This window comes from Melanerpes formicivorus, unplaced genomic scaffold (assembly GCF_026170545.1).
Source record: "Melanerpes formicivorus ecotype bairdi unplaced genomic scaffold, bMelFor1.0.p_v2 SCAF_3, whole genome shotgun sequence".
NCBI lineage: Eukaryota > Metazoa > Chordata > Aves > Piciformes > Picidae > Melanerpes > Melanerpes formicivorus.
This window is the reverse complement of record NW_027142355.1, coordinates 18,297,260-18,323,732: the sequence shown is the minus strand read 5'-3', so window position 1 is coordinate 18,323,732 and position 26,473 is coordinate 18,297,260. Positions and strand designations below refer to the sequence as shown.

The following is a 26,473-nucleotide window of genomic DNA, read 5'->3' as shown; positions in this document are numbered from 1 at the left end:
ATCCTGAACTCCACCATGTCACTACAGCCAAGGCTGCCCTCAACCTTCACTGCTTTAACCAGACTTTCCTTGTAAGTATCAGGTCCAGTAGAGCTCCTCTCCTAGTTGGCTCCACCATTTGCATCAAGAAGTTATCACCAATTCACTGGAGGAGCCCCCAGAACTGTGGATGGCTGGCTGTGTAGGCCTTCCAGCAAATATCTGGGGAGTTAAAATGAGAACCAGGGCCTGTGATTGGGAGGCTGCTGTCAACTGCAAGTAAAAGGTCTCATCAGCTTCCTCATCCTGATCAAGCTGTCTGCAATAAACACCCACAAATGTATCAGTCGTGCTAGCCTGCCCCTTAATTTGCAGCAAATGTGTTCAGGAGATTTCATCCTTTCTTTTTCTTATCTACTCTTCATCTTGCTCAGTACAACAGCTCCAGCTATTCCCTACACAGGGGCTCAGCCTTTGCAGTGGCACCTCACTTCTTTGTGGGCACCTTTGCTCAGGTCCCTGCCCATCTCACTGGCTGTCCTGCAGTCCATGAGAAAAGAGAGCATTGTTTTCCAGTATGTTTTCTGATATTTCTTGCTGTGCCTTCTAACCTCAGAGTTAAGCAACTGCCATTGCATGACACACTGAACTCTGCATGACCAGTTGGAGGGATTTCTCAACCGTGGCATCCTGCAGTACAGCACCAGAGTCTGCCTCCAATTATATTGGGAGCACAGTTCCAAACACATGTATTTGGTCAGCAAATGTTGTTTGTTGGGTGATGAAGTTTTTCTAAGCTTATGCTTTATTCCTATCACGAGTGACATTTCTGCAAGAGGTGGTGATGTGTCTCTGGGTTTTAGATTTATTCCTGATTTTGGAAATATACGTCAAACAGCTAGAGCAGTGTACATTAGGTAACTTATGTAGGAGTAAAATTGCAGTGATAACCAGGGGCTTATGAATAAAATTAAACAAATATAGTCCCTAGGTTTTAAAAACAATATGGCATTATTGTGATGAAAGAAATAACTTTGATTCAATGATGGAATAGATCTTGGGTTTAAATTTAATTTTATATTACTATTTTGTGATTATCATTGTTGGATTACTTATGGGATTTAATATACACCTTTTAAAATAAAATGCAGAGACGGATATTTAAACAATTCATTTAAAAATCATTAGATTATATAATTACCTCCTATACAAGAAGGTTTCATATTTTCTTTGATCCTCTTTGATCTCAAAAGGATAGCAACCCGCTTTCAATAGTATCTCTTTATAAAGTTTCTTTTTCAATATTCCCATGCCTTGGACTAAATTGCTTCCACCAAAGATGCTCAGTGGCCTAAATGCCATTATTTGAATTCTGAAATTGAAGGATCTCTCCTCCTGGATTCTCTCTTGGCCTCTTTACAGATTAATAATGTGAGAGTAAGCTTCAGAAAAAAAATAAATTATAAAAACGAACATATATTTCATCATGGTAGCCCAATAGTATTATTAAGCAGCATCCAAAGAATAAAGCTGTGTGTTTCTCCAGTGTGCTGAGAATACCTTTTCTAAATCCTTGCCTCTCAGTTTGTATTCCTGTGGGAATGTAAGTGATACCAAGGGCAGCAGCTTTGGAGTGCAGTTATCATTAAAAGAGATAAGTATTTGAAAGGATTTTGATATTTCAGTCATGGTTTGATATCAGTGATATCTTGTGTAATACAGAAGTATGCTAACAAAAATAGAGATGACCATGTGGTCATCTTAAGTGGTCTGTTTAATTAGGAAAATAAAGTCTCTAAAGTGCATTCTATTTTAAATATTTAAAGAAATAGGATCATAAGAAGCAGACACACATATTCATACCTCCTATGCTAATATATTAGTATGCAAAAGTCACTTTTCTGTGAATATTAGACTATTAGGTATATAACAACATTATAAATCACTTTAAAACTGCTTTTACATTGTCAGCCAGATGTTTGGAGCAAACATTTTGAAAGAAATTCAGAAAATCTGTCATTTCCCAGATTTTAGAGTTGACATACTACAAAGCAGTACAGTGTATATTCTGTTTTCATTCAACTATTCTTGTCTAGTAATGTAAAACTCTAGAAAAATAGGACTTTTATCTAAATTATAAAAACCTAGAAATTGAGTAAATTTTGTGAAGTATTGGCTTCAGCTTTCACAGATTTCATTAAGAAGTAAAGTCAGCACACTGGGGGTGCTCAATAGGCTCTGCAGGATTGACCAAAGCAATGAAATATGTCCTGTGAATGTGGCAAAATATTAAAACGTAGCTGAAGGAGCATTAAATGTATCTTAAAGAAGCCAATGTTATACTGAGAGGTTCCATGTTCACTAGACCTCATGATTTATCTATTAGATTTTTATTCTAGTTTTATTATTTGAGCTGTATTTTTGCCAAATACCAGTCTTGGATCTTTGCACCCTACACTTTGACAGAAGGCAGCGGTGTCAAAGTGATAGGAAGTGAAAGTTTAGCAGTAGCCTTTCTCCTTTTGCTGTTCACCCAAAGCAAAACTTGGAGACTCTCTGAAACCCTTTGCCAACATCTACCATGTCTACATTAAAAATTATTCTTGGAATCAGAGTCACCAAATGGGTTGTATTAGTAAGTCTGCTATCTGGCCAAGCAAGGCAACCTAACTGTATTGTATTTTTCCTGTTGCAAAATTTTGTCAGTATTTTTTCTTTTTTTCTTTTTTTTTTTTTTTTTTTTTTTTTCCAATGGTAGAGTGGATACAGACAGAGTAGCTGCCAAACTGAGAGAGATTTCAGCCACAGGTTGCAGTTTTGACCAGTCTCTAGTGCTTTGTGGATCCAGATTTAGGCATTCTAACAATGAACATACCAATATTTTTTAGCGATTTAATGTCTCGGAAACAAAAGTCATATTGTAAGTCATATTGTCATGGATGAAAATATAGAAACGCAGTCCATAAGCCCATGAAATAATGTTGCTGCAATACAGCTGCTTAACAAGTTATCCAACATCAGCTAAAGTATTGTAATTGTCTGTCCATGCACTTGAGCTTGCCCAGGGTGAAGTAAACATTGATGTGCTCCAGGGATTACTCATTAAATGAAACATTATGTTTTAGTACTGAGAAGTCTCTGCTGTCCTCCCATCATTTTCTACTTTAAAGACAAATTTATTCTGCTTAAGAGTAATTTTAATTATGTGGTTTGCTGTGTGTATGTTGGATATTTTTCAATTACTCATGTAGACTGCAGACAAGCACATACATATGTGTGCACACATTTTCCCTGCTATAATTAAGAATTTCTGGCACTTTGCAATAGCAGGATCAATGCCAAATTGTAGCTACCTCTGGAAAATCTTAAAAGTAGATGTAAATGAAAAAGGAGGTGCAACTTTTCTGTTTTAAAACTTAATGAGGACTTTTTTTCTCAGACACTGTAGGGTTTTTTTCCATCATAATTTTAATGTTATTTTTTTATTTAAAAAGTCACAGAACTTTTGAATATTTCTGTTTTTTGAAACAGCTCTGAAACTCACTGGGCAATGGAAGAAATGTCGTTACATTATCATGATCCATTGCAGATACTAGCTTAACTTGAAACTGGAATTTTAAAAGATATAATAAAATGACCTAATATTTATTATTTTATTTTATTTTATTTTATTTTATTTTATTTTATTTTATTTTATTTTATTTTATTTTATTTTATTTATAATTCTAAGTAAGTATAACAAATTTGATCCTTTGGAATATCTGCAGTTTGTAATAGTAAGCTGAAAATGTTGTTTTAAAAGGAAAGGAACTTTTTTCCATAGGGTTTACTGTAGTGTTTCTGTGAGATGCAACACATCTGGATATTTACCACTCTTTATGATTCACTATGTGAGATGTTGCTAAAGAAGTTGTATTCTGACAGGCCCTTCTCTATATACTTATGAGGTGTAAATATGGATTATATAAAATACAACTGGCTTTTTGTATTTATATTCATCTACTGATCCAATAAAATACAACAAAACCAAATGAGGAATCCATTTCATAAGTTGTAAATTTCAAGTTCTGACCTATTGACTTTGTGACAGTAAATATTCTCCAGTGGAAGTAAGATCTTCATCATGTCTTAACATAAAGTCCGGGAGTCAAGAAAATGGCTGACTCGAATAAACAAGTAGCTCATCTGCTCTGCCATTCTGGCACCAAGAGGGGATAGGACCAGATGTTTCAATGGAAGGCAAAAATATCCACATTTTTACTGTTCTATATTAAAATATACTGTTTTACAGAACTTACACCTTGAGACATTAAAAGACCTTATAGCTATGTTTCCGTATATTCAGTTTATACTGCAAATCTTAAAATACATTTCTTTATTTATTCTAAAAAGTTTGAAATTTTAAAGGTGTATTATCAACTTGTGTAGAAGCAAAACCATTTCCCTCTCCTGCCTTTTGTTTTATTTATAATGATGGTAAAAGTCACAGATACAGAAAAATCTGTTCATTTCAGTACAATAAAATTGAATTGAGCTGACAGGTGATCCAACTGCTACATACTGGCCTACTTTTTCTTTCCTACCACCTGAATATATTCACAAAGCATGACAAGTGAGGTCTCTTCTGGCACTGTTGTTGAGACACTGCTGTGAAATCTAGAAGGTTTGTCCTTCATGGTCTAAGATGTGATTTTGCCACACACAATCCTGTCACAAACTTTTTCGGTTCAATGTTCATAGGTGGTTCTGGATTCTGACAAGATTTATTTCTGAAGGGTTAGATATCATCTTGTTCAGAGACCATAGCAAGATATTTTAATTCAGCCGCAAACACTCTCTGAAACTGACCACTATTATCACCTCCTAAATCTTCTCTGACCAGTTTTCTTCCCAAGCCAGCCAGTGAGGCAATTATGCAAAGTAAAATAATGAGGTAGCATGGATAATGCCTCCAGTGTTAAATGAGTTGGATGATCATCACAACTAAATCAGAATCTTCTTGTTGGTATTGTAAAGTAAGCTCTACTTTCAAGCTAACCAGCAGGTTTTATTTTCTAGCTAACAAGTAGCTTCCACTTTCCAGCTAATACTATGAAAGTGGTGGTATATGAAGGGAAATTTATATGTTGCCACACTGCATTGCTGGTATTGGAAGTGGTTCTTCACACATTAGATAGCAGACATGCAAAACTGTTTGCCAGATGGTGTTGCAGATGCAAGAATTTTACAAGGGCTCAGAGGGAGGCTGGACAAGTACTTGAAAGTGATAACTACTTGGAGTTTACAAAATAGACAGGCCACAATCGGCTCAGGAAATCTCCTGGGCTGAAAATAGATGGAGAGAAGGGGGAGTGCTAAGGGTGGGGAAATATCATATATAAATGTTCTATTCTTATTCTTCCTTACACTTACTGTTGAAAGTGGACTACTAGACTAGATAAGCCTTCAGTCTTGCCATTGCAAACATTTTTAGATTCTTGCTTGAGTAAGGAGTTGTTGTGTGAGAGGGTTTTTCTGGAACAGGAAATTAATATTGAACATGGAGAAAACCCAGAAATGCTTAAATGCAGTAATATGTTTTGTAATACATATTGCTAAGAAAAGCAAATTGAGAAAGAAATTTAATGCTCAAAAATAATTGCTTTCTCAGTCACTGACTACATAGGTTTGTAGTCTTGTTTTTTTGGCATTTGTATTTCATCTTATATAATTGTGAGGAATAGATTTGCATCATTTTGCTGCTGGTTTCTCCAAGTAATTCTTCACGGGCACACAGAAGGCATCTGCTGGTTTTGCTTATCTCCTACACACTGCTTTCTAAACCTGTAGATGAACTCAAGTACCGTAACTTGTACTACAGTATAAATATACTATTGATAAACAAAGAAACAGTCAGCTGTAGCAACAATGACTGCTAAAGATGTCACTCTTTTTCAATAAGGTGATTGCTATGTGAAAGAATTAAAAGGAGTATGGTCATCTCATAGTTCATGAGTCAGTTCAGTGACTCATAATACTGAAATTTATTATGCACATAAGGCATTTATTTTAATCTTGTGGTGGTGTTTGTTTTTTGTTTTGTTTTCTTTCATTTTTTTCATTTGTCCCACCCTTTGTTAGGATTGGCCTTGCATGCTGGATTCTTATCTTTTTTATTGCATTGGGGTTTTTGTAATGTTTATACAAGCACTTCTGATAAACAGGAATGTGGCTGAGGTGCCTCTAAAGGAATAGAGTGGGCTTTTTAAAATTGACTCACCCTGCTCATCCTGTTTCCCAAAGCTGGGTTGCAACTTGCAATTGTCACTGGAAACAGCCTACTTTCTTATCACACATACAATTAAAATTTGCCTCTGGCAGAATTGTTGTAAAAAAAAAAAAAAAAAAAAAGTATTTTTAAGAGTTATGGTTGTCAGTGTTACTATTGTTGTTCTCCATATGATGAGTATTAATGATGATGGATGAAAAATATAACTGTCCTTACCCTCAAAATTACTCTGTTTAGTATTAAGAAGAAGAAAATTCTGCTACAGTGTTTTTCTTTGCATATTTTAATGTTTTCATAGATCATATCAGCTGTCTGAAATAACTACTTGCTGATCATTACAGTGATTACAACCCACGAGCTTATAGATACTCTTGAACATGTCAAACAAAAATGTTGTGAGTAGGTATTTTCCCAGAATGTCTATCTGAGAGCAAAACTGTTTTTGTGCATCGCAGTTTTTTAGTGATGTGAGATGATAAGAGTTTAGCAATAATTTTCGTGATAGGAATTGTTAATCATCTTTGGTTTGTGTTTGGGGTTTTTTGTGTTTTTTAGGGGCAGGGGTGTGTGTTTGTTTGTCTGGGTGTTTTGGGGTTTTTTGTGTTTGTGGTGGGTTTTTTGTGTGTGTGTGTGGGTTTTTTGTGGATTTTTTTCTTTTTTTTTTTTTTCCCAGATCATGCTGTCAATGGGTGTTGGTTTTTGGTTGTGGTTTTTTTTTGGTGATTAATGACACTTCTGTCACCATAAGTCTTAGTCAGTCACAAATCTCCACAATAACAAAACTCACAGTTTACATGTATGCATCGGTGTCTTTCCTGGGTTCCAGAGAAATGTGACTATTCCTTTTGTCCTGGAAAGGGACATGTGAGACCTCATCCTGCATTACACATTACACAGAAAGAATTAGCAATGAGCTCTTTCTTTGCCACAGGAGAAGCACAAAGCAGCTGTAGTGGGACTAAGGGTCTAGACAGCTGATCTCATTGAGAATGGGAGGATGGTCAGCACAACATAGAAAATGTTCGATAGCTTGTCAATTCGTGACCCTAAGGTCCAAGAGAAGACTTCCATTCCCTCAGATAAATGCTGATCCCCATTAATATGAATGGCTGAACTTCATTTGACATCAGTCAGTCCTGAGTCTGAGTACAAGCACATTATTCCCTGTGCCATTAATGCAAGTCACACACTCAAGCTGAGCAGGCAAAGGAAAGAGTTTCCAGCAGTCATTCTTCTTTTGCATTTGCAGTACTGTGTGAAGACTGTCAGTGACTTTATTTCTCTGTAACCCTGTTGAGTATCTTCAAGATATTTGTTGTATTTTACAGAATGAATATTTACACTTGCCTGTGCTTACTTAAAAACTGTTATGCCATATCAGGTACTCCACTCAACTGCCTAGAAAGAAACACATTTAATATAGTAGTATTGATAACTATTAATGTAATCTGATTCTTCTCTTTATTCACTGCAAATCCTCCTAGGATGGCTACAGAGTACATTTAGCATCAGTTTCTCCAGCTGTGCAACTGGAATAATAGGTGTACATTTCCTTTTCAAAGACTCAATATGTACTAGTTACAGTATATACTAGGTACTCTGTATTTAAATTTTAGTAGGAAAGGTACTACATAAATTTTAAAATTACATCTTATTAGTAATTTTTCTCCGGGTACAGAAATTTCAGTTTCAAATTAATAAAAAATAAATTAAAAATAATAAAAAATTCAAATATTAATTTGTGTAGCAGGTTATCACCTATCTTCTCATTTTAAAGGTGGTTACTATTTAGTTTTCAGAAAGATCCATGGACTGAAGTTCTCTTTGAACACACAACAATTTTTCTCATGATTCAATCATAGGTCTACTTTCCTGTTTCTTGTGAAGATATCACCCTTCACAGGATCTGCCCATGTTCGTTTAGTTCAGTTATTTGTATTCTCCAGCTGCAGCCATCACTCTCTGAATCTGTCATTGAAGGATTTTGTTTTAAATTCTGCCTGGCCTTATTTTCAGATGTCTCTGAATTCCTCCCTATGCTGAGTCACAGCTGTGAAAAAAGGAATCTACCTCTTTAATTGAAGGGGTCAGTGGTTTAAAAGCACTAAAGCCTGCTGGGGAGTAGCTTAAGGAAGACAGTTAATCATGATAATCTTAGGGGGTTTCATTAACTTACATAGGACTTGTCTGACATGAAGGGTTCTGGATATATTCAAGACCTGGTATATTTGAGGGATGCTTGTTTTACCAGGCAATGGGATTCTCTACAGAACAAGCACCTGTGGTGGATGTTTGTCACCTGCTCAGCTGTGGCTATGGAAACAGAACTTAATCTTCCTCACCACATACCTTTTCTATCTAAGCCAGCATGGAGGCCAAATCCTTTCTAGTAATTTTTCTCCCCACAACCTTGAGAACATTTAATGTAATAACTGCAATGGCTTCTACTTCTTGATCCAAGGGGAAGCTTAGCAGTCTGGCAGGAAGGACTTACTAGTTTTGACAGAAAAGACAGGTCAGGCTGGAAGGCACAGCTTGATTTGGGAATCAGCAGTCAATCTAGTGGTATTTCTCACTCAGCTTCCTCTTCTTGCTCCAGTGAGGGAATTACGGAAGAAATCTTCTTGTCTCATCAATGCAAACAAAAGCATTATTTCAAATTGTGCCAGTAATTTTGATACTCGGTTCTGCCTTTCATGGGATGGGTGATAGAAAGCCATTTGGGTGAACAATATCTGGCAACCCTGAGATATTGGATGAAGTTGTACAGTTAACACAATGTGTGTACCTATTCTGTATATACTTCATTTGTTCTATGCACACATTGTCTCGAATTGTTGCCGCTTTTACGGAGTTTTATAAAAGGAAAGCATTCCTGATTTTTTCCAGATTTCAGTAGTAAAGGATTTGACTTGTGAACCAATCAGGTAGGCATTGCTTTCATTGGAAGAGTCCTTGGAAAAATAGGAGTGATCACTAGAATGTAGGAAAAACCACTTGATGGTTGTAGTGAAAAAATATTGAATATTGATGAAGACCTTCAATGTGCAATCCAATTCAGTTTTCATTAGATGTCAAAAAACCTAACAGAATAATCTAGGTTAGAATGGGCATTAGGAGGTTGTGTGACCCCATTTGTATCTCAAAGGGTGGATAATTTCATCTTTGGATCAGAGTGCTCAGACCTATGTCCAGTCAAGTTTTAAATATCTGCAAAAATGGAGCATTCACAAGTTTTCTGAGCCCCTATTCCAGTGTGACCATTCTTGTGGGGCATAAAGCCTGAGACTCCTTCAAGACTGTCACATTGCCTTCAGGGACAAATGTCTATCTGGGATAGAAAAGTAGAGGTGGTGATTTCCATTCTACATTTTTTTGTTCTTTTTTTTTTTTTTTTTTTCATTAATCTTCTGGTTATGGCAGCTCCCCAGTGAATGAGTGGTTATCTGTCAGAAAGCCTCTGCTGTTTTTTCAGTGAAGTATTGATTCCTCTGTGCACTCTGTGTCCTCACGAGACAAAGGAAAGTTACTGTGGTTTTTAACCAGAGTGGAAATTCTTCTATGTTGAATGGAGATGGTGATGTCTGAATTCTTGTTTTCTTTCTCAGTATGACTGTTTCAGATTCCAGGAACTGTCATTCTAGAACACTTTACAAAGCATCTTAAAAATAAACCAGCAAAACAACAGGATAGAAATTGATTTCTGCTGCAATGCAAGCAGAAATTCTTGTAGGGTTTGATAGTAGAATATTCTAACTCTTGGAAATATTGGAATTAGTGGTCTGTGAACACAAGGGTGTTAAAGATTTAATAACCTGCTGACTAAACTCACACTGGCTGCACATTTCTCCTTAAGCAGTTCTGTGAAGTTGTTTATGGAAAACAAAACTGATTGCTTGCAATTTTCTACAGCTTGCATGAGGTTTTAAATCAAGAGTAAAACACTGGAAGAAGAGGTATGTGAGTCACGGATCTTACCACAGGAATCATAGAAACATTCAGGTTGGAAAAGACCCTCAGGATCACCAAGTTCAACTGATAACCCTACTCTACAAATTTCAGACCTAAACCATATTCCCAAGAACCACATCTAAACGACCTTTAAAAATATCCAGGATTGGTGACTCAACCACCTTTCTGGGAAGCACATTCCAAAACCTGACTACTCTGTCTGTGAATTTTTTTTTCCTAATATCCAATCTAAAAATCCCAGAGCACCTGGGCTCTGTTTGAGTCTCCTCCTACTCCAGGTGTGGCCACTTTGTCTTCCCTGCTCACTCCCCTTTTTAATCCCACCCAGGAAAGGCAGAATCTCTAAGCTGAGCCCATCTGGGCTGAGGGATCCTCCTCCTGTCATCACTGGTGAGTCCCTATGGTGCACACTGGGTGATCTGGAGGGGGAACAAAGGCCGGGGGGCCTGGTGGCCCCCCGGTTAGGTAGGGAGAGAGTTGATGGTTACTCCAACATCATCCATAGGTGCTGGCTGGGCCGTTTTACCGGGGCTGAGCTCCTCTGTGTGGTATCTTGGCTGGTTGAGGATCTTGCCCCGGGCTCTGGGGTGGGTGCAAAAATAGTGGTGGTGGAGCAGGAGATGTTTAGGCAGGGTAGAGGGTGGTGAGGGAGGAGCAGGAGCTGCTTGGGGCAGGCAAAGGGTGGTGGCACAAATTCAGGCTGGGTGCAGAGTGGGCTGAGAGAAGCCCTAAAGAGAGACTTGGAGGTGTTGATTGATGAGAAGCTCCCCAGGAGCTAGCAATGCCTTCAGGCAGCCCAGAAGGCAGCTGTGTGCTGGGCTGCATCCAGAGGAGTGTGGGCATCAGGGAAAGAGAGGGGATTGAGATCCTGCCTTGGTGTTCCCATCATAAGAAGGACACAGAGCTGTTGGATCAAGTCCAGTGGAGTGCCACAAAGATGATCTAAGGGTTACAACACCGCTGCTGTGAGGACATGCTGAGTGAGCTGGGGTTCTTCAGTCTGGTGAAGAGAAGACTCTGTGGGGACCTTAGAACTGCCTTATGATAGCTGAAGGGATCTTCCAGGAAAGCTGCAGAAGGACTTCTTATGAGGGTGTCTGGAGACAGGACAAGGAGAAATGGTTTGAAGATGAGGAGAGTGGCGTTAGATTGGATCTGAGGAAGAAGTTCTTCAGTACCAGGTTGGTGGGACACCTGAACAGGTTGCCTGGTGAGGTTGTGGAAGCTTCCTCCCTGGAGGTGTTCGAGGCCAGGTTGACTCTAGTAGAGAGGTGTCCCTGAGCATGTCAGGGAAGTTGGACAAGGTGATCTCTAAGGTCCCTTCCAACCGAAGCCATTTTGTGATTCTTGGAGAGAAAGTAAGTAAAGGTTAACACAGAACTTAGGAATGCTTCCTGAAGTTGTTTTGTTATAAAATCATCATCATCATATGAAACTGGAAATTATCTTAAAGCAGAAGTCCATTTCAAAGGGCTTTGGATCAGGACTGTAATTTCATATGCTACATTCTGCAAGCATTTTTACTTTCCTCTCAGCTATTCAGGTATTTAAAGTCCCTTTTTAACAATTAATTTTCTGTCTACAGCCAGCTTGCAGTCTGTAGTTCCTGGTGAGAAGGGTGGCTGAGTGACTAAGGCATTGTCTGGATGTCAAGGGAACATGGGTACTGTTCCTAACTGCTCCTGTGACCTTATGCAAATGATGCCACTTCATGTGGTAACATTAAATATGTTTTCATAAAAAAAAAACCAAAAGCACAAAAAAAAAAAACTGTAAAAAAAAACCAAACAAACCCCCCAAATCAATTAGCTCCTAGTGTCAAGGACAGAAGTTAAGGAATAATATCATCAAAGCTTTTCAACTGCTCAGGTGCTGAGGAAAACCTGTCAAAAAGAATAGATCCAAGTTACGTTACTGAAAATAGGTTGTGTTACAGTGACACTGCTGTTTCCCTGTTGCATATACTCCAAATGTAAATAAAATTAAACTCTTGAAAAAGCAAGAAAAAAAAAAAAAAAAGAAAGCAAATGTGTTCAGCCTAATAATATAATAACTGGGTTAATGTGCTAACACAGATCACTGCTCCACACTGTATGTGTTCATCTGTGTCTCAGTTTACATAATGGCAGCACAAAATGTTGATCCAAAATTAGTTGGACAAGGGATTTAAAAAAACCTTTCCTCTAATAGAGTTCAAATGTGTAGTCATGAATTATTGAATTGAAATGTGTTGGAAGTGTAAATTAAAGTCCTTCTGGCATGTCTCTCCCTATACTGTAGTTTCTATATTAAAACCCTGCAGACTGTGCTCTACTGAATTCACTGACAGTGCATTAAGTAATGAGGCCATACGTTGATGAAAGGAATTCTCTGAAAATATGCCACTGAATATACAGCAAGCATATTTGATCAAAGCCCAGCTGTCATATGAAGTGCACATTTTTAAATCACTGAACTCTTTTAGCCTGAATTCTTTTGAAATTTACCAGATCAGGTTTTTAAACAGCTGACAATGAAGTAAGTAGTAGTGACAGTTAATGGAACACCCTGGCAGGATTAGTAAAATAGAAATAATTTTTAAATAGTTAATTATACTAAGAGGCCAACTATAACAATCTGTTGCATGTCCTTAATATTTACAACATTCTAGCTTTCTCTGGGTCTCATAGGCAGCTTTTAAATGCAGCTGGGAAATCTGTGAGTGCCTACAAACATTTAGGAAAAATTCTGTACTAGTTGACAGTACATTTCTGCTTATGTCAGATAAATCAAGCCACAATTTATAGCACAATAAAATACTTGCAATAAAATTCTAAATATGTTTGTAAATGTAAGTCTTTGTTCCTTTATTTCCTGTTTAGGTGAGTTTTGCTAGTTGCTGGGTTTTTCTTATTTTGTTTGTGGGGTTTTTGTTTGGTTTGGTTTTTTGGTGTTTGGTTGGTTTGTTTTTTTGTCTGCTTTGGTAAGGACTGCTAGGTTATGGTTAGCTGTAGGCAGAACTAAGATATTCTCTGCCTGCATGTGGAGTTGACTGGGTGGTGGTGCCTCTCATGAATGTACAGCTGGAATGTATAACATATTACTATATAACATGTAATTATGGGAACCATGCAACAGTAGGAGCTGGCTTGGGTAAGGATTGCTTGGATCAAGGACAGAAGAACCCTACCAATTTATGTCAATAGATATAGGTATGTCCATGCAGGCAGCTCTCTGGCTATATGCTTTCTGAGTATGCACTATTCATCTTGCTGCTGTATCTTGCCAAGAAATAAGTCTGGACTTGTTTCATGACAAATTTCATCAGGGCACCACACTATCTTCCCATCAAGATGGCTTTTTCATCAGCATGCAAAATACATGGTAAAGTAAGACTCTTTGCAGGTAACTAATCTGTAAAATAACTCATAGCTACTGGTGACCCCAGAAATACCAACTAGCCTAAACCTGAGGTAGTTAAACTGTCACAGCTAGATGACTCATACTCCACCCTGCTAGACACTGGAAAGTCTCTAATGAAAGGAGGTACAGAGAACAGACTTTTTCCATAGCAAAATACTGGCAATAATTCCTGGAGGTGAAAAAGAGACTTTGACACTCCCTTTGAGTTGGCCATTGCAGGTATATTTCTTCCAGCAAAGGAACAGTAGTTACAAGGTTTAGCTCATTTGACAGTGCTGCCTGGGGTTAATTCAGGTTTTAGCAGCACAATAGTTGTCTGTTAGTGTTTAAATGTTCAGGAACACTTCACTAGCATTTGTTTTCTCTGATGGCCATCATGACACTTTTCTGGCTTTTCAGTACTTTCTCAACATCAGGCCAAGGATATTCCACAGGCAAAGCCTCTTGTGTTCATTCTCCCCCTGTCTACTTTGTTCAGAATTGAGCCAAGCTACCCTGAGTGCTGCAGGTGATGACAGACGTTTCAGAGGAAAATTGTCTGGCTCTCTTTGAAAGCCTTCAGATGTCATGGTACTTGGTAGGAAGTGGTTTTCATCTGGTCTACCTTTTCATTAATGTCTGTAGGAATTTTTATCCTTTTCCTGGATACCAAATGCCATCTTAGAATCATTTTTAATAACCTGAGATTTTGTCTGCTAGAGGAACATGGTGTACTTAATATAACACCGAGGGATAGCTTTGGCTTCCTTTTGGTTGTTATGTGTTGCCAAATCATGCCATACACTACTTTCTCCTTTGTGATCAGTCATGTTAGGTATTCTCATGTCACTCTAAATGAAGAGACTATGGGAAGCTGTCATTGCAGATATAATATGTGAAGTGATAGTTCCTTTCACCAATGAAAAGGAGGAAAAAAATTTCATCTGCATCTAACTTTAGAATGAAAGACCTGCAGATATTTATGTTTGGGAAGATATCAGCTGCAGATCTGACTGTTGGCACATTTTATTCATCTGCCTACCTCCTTTTTGCAATACCTTTATCAGATGAAAAGTTGCTTTGAATAGAATAGAATAAATCAGGTTGGAAGACACCTTCAAGATCATTGTGTCCAACCTATCATCCAACACCACCTAATCAATCTCACCCTTTTCCTTGGACAATAGCCATTGAATATAAAACTATAGGTCTGATAATCTTTTTATTTTTAAGGAGACACAATATAAAACCACTTGGGGTTAGGGAGTGGCATAATTTTTGTTTTCAGTCTTGGAATAATGATTTATATGTCCAAAACATAAAATACCAAGATAAAGCTTCTCAGAATCATAACTTCTAGTGATATAGATCATGTCTGCATATACAGCTATCTGTTACACTCTGAAAGGATTACTTCTGTGTCTGTGGTGTAATCTTTGGGTGTAATCCTGACTCCACTGACACTGACCTGAAAAATATTTCAGTGTCTTTTGAGGGTAAAGTGATAATTTCTTTTGTGTATAATTTTAGGTTCCTGACAGTAAATTTCATGGTCAGATTAGGTCTCTCTAGCAGTGTGACACAGATTACTGGTAAGAGTGAGTAACCTTTATAAAGTTTTTATCTCCAAACTACATAACTTTTATAAATTCTTCCATCAGTAAGCTAAACTTCAGAAAGATGTAGAAAACTATGAAAAATAAACCAAGTATTTTAGTTCCTTGATTCTTTTCTCATTCTCACTTCCTTAGTCACCCTGTTTACTTTAGTTTGAGTTTATCCTAATGAAGGAAAAATCCAATGTAACTCTCAAATGTATATTCTATTTTATTGTCAGATGGCCCTCTGTGATTTTTTTTTTTTTTTTTTTTTCCCTTTTTGCCTGACCATCTTGTGAATTGCATCCTACTTTTCCCTTAGCCCCTTCATTTTTATTTGGTCTATTTGGGACTTAAGTGGGAATTGGAGAAGAGATTTGTCTTGCTTTCTAAATTACTGGTGTCAAATGGATTGGGTATAAATCCTAAGTAAAGGAAAAGCCTGTAAACCTTTGAAAAACTCATTATAAGCTGGGTTGTGCTTTATATGAGTTTTTACTATTCTTTTGGGTATTTAATAACAGCAAGTTCTGGTTTATGGCATAACCTTATCTAAACCAGATATACTAACCCTAGTGATTTAAGCAAAATAAAACAAAAGGGAGAAAGGTTCACGTACCTTTTTTTGGTTTTACCATTGTCTTTTTATTCAGTAGTATTTCCTAGTGTTGAGAAGTGATGTAATACTGTTCTGGGGGGTTTGTAAAAAGTATTTTTCAGAATCCTGAAAGAGAACATTTGCTGCACTATAAACAGCACAAAAGCTACTTAATAAATGGGAGAACCATGATGAATAATGCTGTTTACCAGTTCTTGGATGGAGTTAGCTTTAAATTTAGATTCCACAATGAAGGGGGGAAAAAAGCTTCTTTTGCCAAATAATATATCAACAGACTGCTGAAGAGGTACAAGGGCATAGTTTCATTATGCTGTGGATGAATGTTATCCTTGTTAATAAAAAACAAGTAATTTTTAGTAAGTTTAGGGAGAGAAATTTTTATTCTGTTTTATGTTGAGTTACTAATTTGACTCATGTATGCTTGTAGTTTTTCCTCTTAACACAGAACTTTCCATATTTAGTTCAAGATTATAGAGCATTTTGAACCAGCCAGTAGACAATCATATTAATTTTTCATTTGAAATATATATGATACTTTATAGGTAGGATATCTGCAAGAAAATGCATTGAAAACATTTCTCTGTATACCTGTAGTTAATGCAATATGCATACATATAAACTGTGTATGATATGAGCAAAGATAATGAACCTTTCAATAAAGTCAAATAGCTGGTGGAATACTTTTTGCTTGCAGATAATTAGTTGTAAATTTTAAAAGCAATATGTTTGTCTAAAGGGACACTCATGCTACTTCGCAGATACTTACAAGAGCCATTTTTAATCACTTCTCACTCCATGGTGAAATGAAGTCCCAAGATTTCAGACAGGGTTAGAGAATGAGAAAAAGGAAAAACTTGGTGTCAGAGACAGTAGTTTGCATGTTCAGCCTAAATGGTCTGAGTAACTTATTCCATCTACTTATGTCCATAGAAACATAGTGACATTTTTCTATTCTATTCTGGCATTTTTATTTTTTTAATAAACATGAGCCAACTCAAAGACTGCTCTAGATTTTCAGTAGTTGCAATTTGTAAGATTGTTATCAGATCCAATATAACTGAGCCATATCATCTGGTTAATCACTACTTCTGTATTTGCTGCAGGCTGTTTTTATCGAAGCATAGAATTCTGAATTTTAAAATGGCCTTGGAAAAAGTGTTTTAAATTTATTCTCCAATTCTGTGTAGGTTTTGGTTATGGAATTAAGCAGAGAGTTTCATGGTTGAAGTGTCTGTTTGCAGATTGTTCACAGTCCATCTGCAAACACCTCTGGTCTTTGCGACGCCAGGAGAAGTTAGAATTTCTGAACACAGTGTTTGTGAGTGCAAGATTTAGCTTTTAGATAGGTTTGAGCTGAATGATGTGGGGGGAAAAAAAAAAATTCCCATGCACACAGAGCTCCCTACTGTCTGTGTGTTTGAGAAGGCTGAAGAGCTCTGTTTATTGCAACAAAAGGCCTGGAATAAATTATGTTTATTAAATTGGCTCCAGGTTTTCCTGTTTCAGACAGTAGCTTCAGAGCAGTCTGTTTTATAGGTTCCACTAAATCTCTCCAATTGCAGGGAGGTGACACCTCATTTCAGAGATGTGACATCATGCATGTGCCAGTTACATCCAGTTGCCTCTTTCTAGCAATGTGGCAGGACACCAGCAGCTCAACATTTTGTGTTTTGGCACTTTAAACCTACAACCGGTTACAAATTTATGAGGTCCATGGGGAGGTCTTAGCAGGATGAAGCCAGGTTCCTCAGTCCCTCTTCAGCATCACTCCTGTGTGGGACAAATAAAAGCTCTGTTATACCAGTGGAAATACTCCTATTTCAGTGAGGTGTAAGCATAGCTTCCTTTCCCAGTCAGTCTTGCAGGTGATAATTAACACAGAGCAGATATTTCCTATCTGAAGTCAAGGTGGGAAAGTAGCTTTAGTTTCAGCATTTTTCTTTACATATTCTTTTTCCTTGTTTGTTTTGGGTCTGTTTATGATGATAAAGTCTTAAAGCATGTTGGTATTTAGTAGAAGTATTGAAGAACTAAAGGAAACAATTTTTCCTTTCTGACAAAAATCTTTTTACTGTGAATGGAGAAAAGAATGTGGGAGCTAGATTTGGTTTTGCATTTTATATTTTATTTCTGTTCATGGATCTGATTACCATTCAGCAGCATGACTAGGGCTCGTGTCATCAGAAGACACTGACACTGCATATGTTACAAAGAGGAAGGACATTTCTTGAGGTTTAATGGCCAGTTACTTGGTCTGAAGTTCATTAACCTGAGCTAGTCATTAGACTGCTGGAAGAACTCTGTGCAGAAGCTTGAATTGTATTAGGAGGTTGCCATGTATATTTTTAGTTTATGATAATCTGGCCAGATTGAAATGAGTCTAGGACAAGACAGGGTTGGCTGGAGCTCCCAGAGCAGCTGCCTCCAGTGTAAACTGTCTGACTTGTGTCAGGAATTAAAGCAAATGGTTTTTCAGACACTACTCAAGTAAAATAGGGAAAAAATAAAAAGGGGGGGGAAACAATTAATATATCATTAATAATAGTAAAACTATCACCACAAAAAATAATTTCCATTAGAAGACCTCTGTATGGGGGGGTGGGAAACCACAATTTTGTGAAGTATTGCCAAAGGGATGAATTTAGTGCTGCTCCCCACTCAATTAAGTAAAGGGCAGTGCATTCAGGCAGCTGCTTTTTCCTGTAAGTGGTAAATTTAGTCCTAAATCTTCACTGTACTTTGCCTTGAGAAAATGAACCTAGATAATGTGGTGAGATCCCTTTTGGCTGAGGCCCAGACCCTCAAGCCATGACTTCTCAGAATATTTGCAGTGGGACTGGCTCCCTCTTAATTGCTTCTTTTTGAAGTATGATTTGTCTCTATCTTCTCATTGAAGATGAAGCACGCTGATGTCTCTTGTCTTAACATAATCCTCCTCCCCCCTTCTTCTTCCCCTTAATTTCACCTTTTCCCCCCAAAAAACAGATTTCTTTCAGGTGATGTAACTTGATGATAATCTAGTCAACAGCTGTCCTTCGTAGTTCAACCTCAAATTGATGTTCCAACATAGAAGTAAGCTTTTCTCTCAGGAACCTATACTCCAATAAAGGGGTATTTCATGCTTTTCTTTCCATGTCATCTCATGAATATGCAATAGAACTTGGCCAAAAGTAGTGCATTTAGACACTGAATGTGAGTGTTGAGTAAGAGACTGAGAAGGAGGCTAAATGTTCAGTGATAAGAAGGAGGGTTTGGGAATTTTAAAAGTCCCTCTCTCTCCCTCCATCACACCCTTCCTGCATGCTCACTTTTCATATTGACACAAGGTCTGAAGTCTCTGAAAACCCCAGTTGCATCTGACAGAGAAAAGGATCCCCTTTCCAGTCCCTTTATACCAGGAAGGATCCACTGCCTGCATCAGGAGTTGCTGAATTGATTCTGGATGCCTTGACAGCCCACGGAGGTACTCTGTTACCAGTGTTTCAGTGAGCTTCTGTGCCAGACCAGTGGAGAGGCTCAGGGGCCACAAGCTGTGCTGCATCTCTCATGGCCTCACAGGGAACATTTTCCTTGATGCCCAGCAAGTGCTGGCCAATCTGGGCACTAAGATTACTCTTTTAATAAAGCAGTTTTTGTACCTTTCAGAGAAGAATTTTTATGGCAAGTCATGATCCATTAATCTTGTTGCTAACCTAAACACTTCCTTATGCTTTGATTTACAGCATTACTCCAACACTGACATCTGTCATTTCACTAAATATCTCCCCTAGCCTCTGGTATCATGCACTTGCAGGGGGAAAGATCTGGTCTCACAATATATATGTATACGTATTTTTTTATATACTCTTGATCTCTGTGATCAAATTCTGCCTTTAGAACTCAGCATGACAGTTCAAATAATTTCATATGCAAAAGTGGAGTTGTTGGGTGATAAGGATCCCTTATAAGTGGGTACAGATAGGTCACTAGGGGAACTGTTTCTGCTTTCTATTTAGCTTCTAGGGTGTCTGTGTGACCTTGTGGAAGCAAGTTCACTGTAGTTTTATGATTCTGTGTTTGCATAGGGAGAATAAGGACAGTGATAATTACTTTCATTTGTAAAACACTTTAAGATTTATGGAATATGAATGAATGTTATTAAGTGCAAAGTGTTTCAAAGGAGGCTTAGTTGCACACTGTGCGAAGTCTTGTACCAGCCTATTGACCTCAGCATGAACCACTCATTAAAGTTTATAGGATATTTGGGTGGGAGAATTGAGGTAGCCATTCTGCTGGAAAAACCATACTGAAAACACTTTTAAATCCATCACCTGCACTGACTTTTTTTCTCTATGAAAACTAAACATAATTGCTTGCTCTATCCAATTTTCTTAGTTTATTTATGAAAGTTTGATGGGTATGTATTCCCTGTTAACTCACCTTGTACACCTGTGGTATCTGACATATTACAGTTTATTCTAGTCATAGCATAAACATACAACAGGTCTTGTGCTGAGATAAAAAGAAAATGATAAAACATTAGGATGTACTGTGGAGTGGTATGAATTAACAAATTGCACAGTCACTTTAGAATGGCATATGATCATGTTATGGATACTGCATTAATTTGTGGTATGCTAGACATTGGTGTTTTAAAAGTTTACATTTTTTTTAACCTCAAATGGTATAAGTTTAATATTGAAGAAACAGATGTACAGTATTTTGGCTTATATTAGATGAAAAAATACTTTTGTAGCTGACACATTAATGACCTACTCTTTAAAAATTGGTCTGTCTTGGTTTTGGAGTTACTGTTTACATAGTAATGCAAAAAATCTACAGATCTTTTCTTTTTGTTTCCAGGTTAAATTTGGATTGTTTGAGCAGTGAGGGGAGACTTTACTACAGTGCAAAAGAAGATAGCAGAATGAGAGCTTCCCAAGTACCACATGCCTGCAGCCTGTTGTCTGTAGTGATGCTATTCCTTCCAGTCACTGGAACATCAAAACAAAATATCCCAAGAATCAAGCTTTCATATAAAGGTAAACTTTTCAGCAGCTTTTCTGATCCTGACACTTTTGTTTTGAGCTGATGTTGCCAGCAGTTCATGTTATTACTTATCAGGGAAAACGAAACACAGTTGTCCCTTCAGTTTCCAGAAATACTTTATGAAAGCCTGTAAGATGGAAGGAATTCTGCCTAGTGACAATATATAACTGGGTTTTAAAATTGTCATTTCAGTTTACTTCTAGAGTATATTAATGTTCCATACATGAGTCAGAAGGGGAGTTATTGCCTAAACATAGACTTCTAGTGGTATTTGAAATGCCGTGAGGCCCACTGCAGATATTCACATGTAGCTGATGGGAGTGACATGGGACACAGAGAAAGTTGAAGGAGTTGTTCTAAGGGTTCTGAATAACATAGACATTTTATTTTTGTGATGGTTTTTATTCTTTATCACTAAGACGATATTTGATACTTTCAAATAGTTGTTTTTTTCTTTCTTCTTGCATCTTGGGATCAAAAAAAGTGTGTTTTTCTGAACACTTTCTTAACCTTATGTGTACTTGTTGAAAAAGTGACAGGATAAGTGGTTTAAATGCATGTATAGTTTAATTCTTTAATTGACAAGTACTTAAGGAAGGTATATTTCTTGTGACTTTGAATGTACATACCTTTGCACAGTTTTCACAAGGCACAGACATACATCACTTTCATATTGTCTTTAGCTGAAGCAAACACTTTCCAGTTACGCTACCAGTTATGGCAAGCACCTTGCCCTTATGGGATCTAATCTGCTTATGTTTTTTTGAATTTAGAAGATCTTCCTATGCATTACAGAATTACACTCAGGATGGTGTGATAGGACAGGAGTCTGTAAAGCCTTCATCAGTGGTTGATATGTTTATCATGAGTTTAACACACAGAAGAACTTGAGTAAACACAATGACACGTTATTTATTTACAAGATTCTCTTTGCTAGATTTGTATGCCACTGTGGATGGTATTCCCCTGTGTATATAAATGACAGAAGAAGAGAGATCAAGGGATCCTGACAACATTTTTATAAATTCAGGAAACAGTTACACTCACGCCAATGACAACAGAAACTGAAGGACCTGACATGAGTTATGAAAGCTAGCAATAAAACCCCCCTAACATATAGCCAGAGTTTTCGCAGCTAGGCCTGTCGAGTTAATTCCCAATAGTAGCATATACCATATGGTGATGGCATTTATTGTAGATTTGACACTCACAATTAGTGAATTCTTCTTGACTTCAAAAGCAGATAGCCTTTGGCAAAATCCTGATGGATGAATTTGGCAGGTAAGGAAGGGAGAGAGAAAGAAAAATTGAGGTCAACACAGGGGAAAAAAGAATAATTCACTGAAAATTTAGTTTAAAATAGTGGCAGAGACCTACTGGGAGTGGTTGGGAAAATGCCTGAGCTCATTTAAAAAGACAATGAACAGATGATTGATATTTAGGCCCTGATCCAAACTTTTATTAGCAACTTTATAAATCTTTCATTTTGACTTAAGGGATACAATTTCCTATCTAAACTTATCCACCTATATTCCTGGTGGGGGGTGAGGGTGGAAATGCAAGAGCAGATACAAAATGGCACATAAATCTCAATCTTAATATGGAGGGGTGTGATGGAACTTAAAAGCCAAAGGAATGAAAGTTTTCAGACTTTATTGCACTACCTTTTTTTTTTTTTATAGTATTTTTCTTTTTTTCACAGCAAACAAGAACAAAAAAATTACCGCTTAGTTTTTACACTTTTGCATTGTAAATGGCTCAAGTAGTGCTTATAATAATTGTTGATGATAGCATGGCATATGTCTCCAACTATTTTAAATAGTTGTCACAATTAAGCTTACCTTTCCCCTAACCCCCAAAATGTTCTGGCCAAAATAATTTCAAGGTTTGAGAATGAGATGTAGAATAAAAGACCTTTCTTGCCAGTTCTCATAAAATTTTAAGAGTCATGTCATTGACAGGCCCTGCCATCACCATCCTTAGCAACTAAAACTTGAAATATCATGGGGAGGATAACATGGGGCCTTTTCCCTTCATGAAAAACTGACCAAAAGTGTCCACATCAGGAAGTTCTGAAAAACAGATCACATGTGTATATATATCTGGCTGTCACAGATGACTTTCAAGAGATTTCATCCCCTTCCAAATGCAGTGTGTTTATGAGATGGCAGAGCTCCATCTTCCCAGAATGGCTGAGTATTTCCTTGGGCAGGAGAACTGGAAGCAAGCAGGAGTTTCCCCTGCAGCTACTTCATCTCACAGCTGCAGACCAGCACACCTCAAGAGAGGCTGGGCAAACTGCTTTTTCACATGCCCAAACAGTAAAGAGAAGAAAGGGAGCACCAAGTGACAGATGAAGAGGCTGAAGTGTAAGGAACAAGAAGAGAGAAAAAGGAAGAGGGAACAGTTTTAAAGGAACCTAGAAAAGGAGAAAATTGAGAGAGAAAGAAGTCAGTGGGGGATAGAGGAAGAAGGGTAGCTAAAACAAGTCTACAACTGCAAGAGTGTTTCAATAAACCATAATGCAGTATAGGTCCTCTGTGTTCACACAGCAATTCAAATTTAATATTGTCTGCATTGCAGTTTTATATCTTAGTCTTCTGTGGGGTATCTTAAGGGACAGAAATCTATGCTGGAAATGTTAAGATACAAATATCCTCATAAACAATGTGGGTTTCAACATGATGTTGTATGATGGGTGTCCTTTATTCACCCCATTTCTAAAGATGGATTCCAAAACATCATAACACATAAAATTATAAATACCAAAAAGTCAATTAAAATATCTTGTGGTACAGCGGTAATCATGTATATTTCACCTGTGTTAGTATAATACACTGTTATATTTAATTAAATACCTCATCCTGTATTTCTAATTTTTTTTTTCCTGATAATTGATAATTCTTCAGTACTCTCTTATCTTCTTAACTTAGTGTCTAGCTTTTCAATATTCATGCATGCCGTTTATATTCCAGGAATTATTACTCATCTCATGATGTTTCTATAGTGGTCTCACTATGTAGACCTTAATTAAGCACTTTTACAAGACTGAGGTGTTATCATTGTTACATCTTTACTGTTAGGAGAAGGTAAACAAACTGTCTTCTAATAGAAGGTTTCCATCTTTAGAGAACTATAGCCTGGTTTTTGCAATAACACTCCATATTTTAATTGCATAACACAACAGTATGTATGTGTCATTCATTCTTGTGTGTCTGGAAATACCCTATGATCATCATCCAAACTGCAGAAATCTGCAAGCATTGATGTGACATCCAATTTCCTTAATCTTACTGCCTGCTACCTCATTTAACATCCTCATTCCAACATCTACAGCAAATGCAGTTTTTCATGTACAAGTCTCAGTCAATGCTGTCAATTACAGGATGGCATCAGTTCTGTTACTAAGGAAGGGAAGGGCCTGTGTCATAATTCATAGGCACAAAAATGTTTAATTCATATTGCATAGACAGTGACTAATTATTTTCTCATCTGAGTAGTAAATCTTTGGCAGGTAATATTAACTTTTTTGTGCATGTTTCTAGGTTTTAGAGAGAATAACCAGACCAGAAGATTAATTACTTTCTAGGAAAAAGGGGAGAATATTTAAAAAAAAAAAAAAAAAAAAAAAAATATCAACCTTGTTCAATTTGTGACCCTCCTAAACTTTGTCATTGGAAAGGTAGCCCTATAACTGCAAATTTAAGCCTATTAATTTGCTTTACCTTTCCGCCTTTCATGGACATCTTGGAATTAGCCTGAGCACTTTAAATCATAGATTCATTTAAGTTGAAAAAGATCCCTGAAATCCTCAAGCCCAATCATTAAACTGACACTACCACCTCCACCAGTAAATCATGTCTCTAAGTGCCGTGTCTGCATGTCGTTTTAATACCTCAAGTGATGGTGATTCAGCCACTTTCCTGGGCAGCCTGTTCCTATGTTTGATAACACTTTCAGGAAAGAACTTTTTTCCCAGTGCCTAATCTAAACTACCCCTGGTACTTTTTGGGCTGCTGTTTTCTCTTCTATCCATTGTTACTTAAGAGGAGTGATCAAATCTCTCAGAAAGGAAACTGGTGAAATGGTCACAAGTGATGAGGAAAAGGCTGAGGTACTCAATAACTTCTTTACCTCAGTCTTCACTGCAAGGGCCTCTAGCCACACTCCTGATGTTATGGAAGACAAAGCCAGGGACGGGAAGGAAGAACTGCCCATTGTAAGTGAAGAGCAGATTCGTGATCATTTTAAGAACCTGAAAGTGTTCAAGTCCATGGGACCCGACAGGATACACCCACGGGTACTGAGAGATGAGCAGATGAGGTTGCTAAATTCCTCTCTATTATATTTCAAAAGTCATGGCAGTCTGGGGAAGTCCCCACGGACTGGAAAAGGGGAAACATTGCCCCCATCTTCAAAAAGGGTAAGAAGGAGGAACCAGGGAACTACAGGCCAGCCAGTCTCACCTCTGTGCCTGGAAAGATCATGGAGCAGATCCTCCTGGAGGCACTGCTGAGGCAGAAGAATAGTGAAAAGGTGATTTGGAACAGTCAGCATGGCTTCACCAAGGGCAAATCCTGCCTGACCATGAGCAGGTGACAAAATTAATAGATGAGGGGTGAGGAACTGATGTCGTTTACCTGGACCTGAGCAAAGCCTTCGACACTGTCCCGCACCACATCCTGGTCTCCAAACTGGTGAAACATGGGTTTGATGAGTGGACCACTATATGGATAAGGAACTGGCTTGATGGCTGCACCCAAAGAGTGGCTGTCAATGGCTCCATGTCCCAGTGGAGGCCAGTGACAAGCGGAGTCCCTCAGGGATCAGTCCTGGGACCTGTCTTGTTCAACATCTTTGTGGGTGACATGGACAGTGGCATTGAGTGCACCCTCAGCAAGTTTTCTGATGACACCAAGCTGCGTGGTGCAGCAGACACGCTGGAGGGAAGGGAGGCCATCCAGAGGGACCTTGACAGGATGGAGAGGTGGGCACAAGCCAATCTCATGAGGTTCAATAAGAGCAAGTGCAGGGTCCTGCATCTGGGTGCAGGCAATCCCAGGCACAAATAGAGGCTGGGCAGTGACTGGCTGGAAAGCAGCCCTGAGGAGAGAGACTTGGGGGTGCTGGTGGACAAAAAGCTCAACATGAGCTATCAGTGTGCACTTGCAGCCCGCAAAGCCAATCAGATCCTGGGCTGCATCAGGAGAAGTGTGGCCAGCAGGTCGAGGGAGGTGATCCTCCCCCTCTACTCAGCTCTGGTGAGACCCCACCTGGAGTACTGTGTCCAGTTCTGGAGCCCCTATTACAAGAGGGACGTGGAGGTGCTGGAATGTGTCCAGAGGACAGCCATGAGGATGATCAGAGGGCTGGAGCACCTCTCCTATGAGGACAGACTGAAGGAGTTGGGGCTGTTCAGTCTGGAGAAGAGAAGGCTCCGAGGTGACCTAATTGTGGCCTTCCAGTATCTGAAGGGGGCCTACAGGAAGGCTGGGGAGGGACTTCTCAGGATCTCAGGTAGTGATAGGACTAGGGGGAATGGAATGAAGCTGGAGGTGGGGAGATTCAGGTTGGATGTGAGGAGGAGGTTCTTCCCCATGAGAGTGGTGAAACCCTGGAATGTGTTGT

The 26,473-nt window shown here is 38.2% G+C and overlaps 1 protein-coding gene across 3 annotated transcripts in view; it reads left to right on the top strand.

Moving 5' to 3' along the window:
• Nucleotides 1-26,473, top strand: part of SEMA3D (semaphorin 3D) — a 148,649-nt gene that overhangs the window by 27,768 nt on the left and 94,408 nt on the right. For all 3 annotated transcript variants that reach the window (XM_068167895.1, XM_068167904.1, XM_068167912.1), the window contains one exon: nucleotides 20,660-20,838. In XM_068167895.1, coding sequence (XP_068023996.1) covers nucleotides 20,660-20,838 — 179 coding nt within the window. Of the gene's footprint in view, nucleotides 1-20,659; nucleotides 20,839-26,473 lie in introns of those variants that run through there.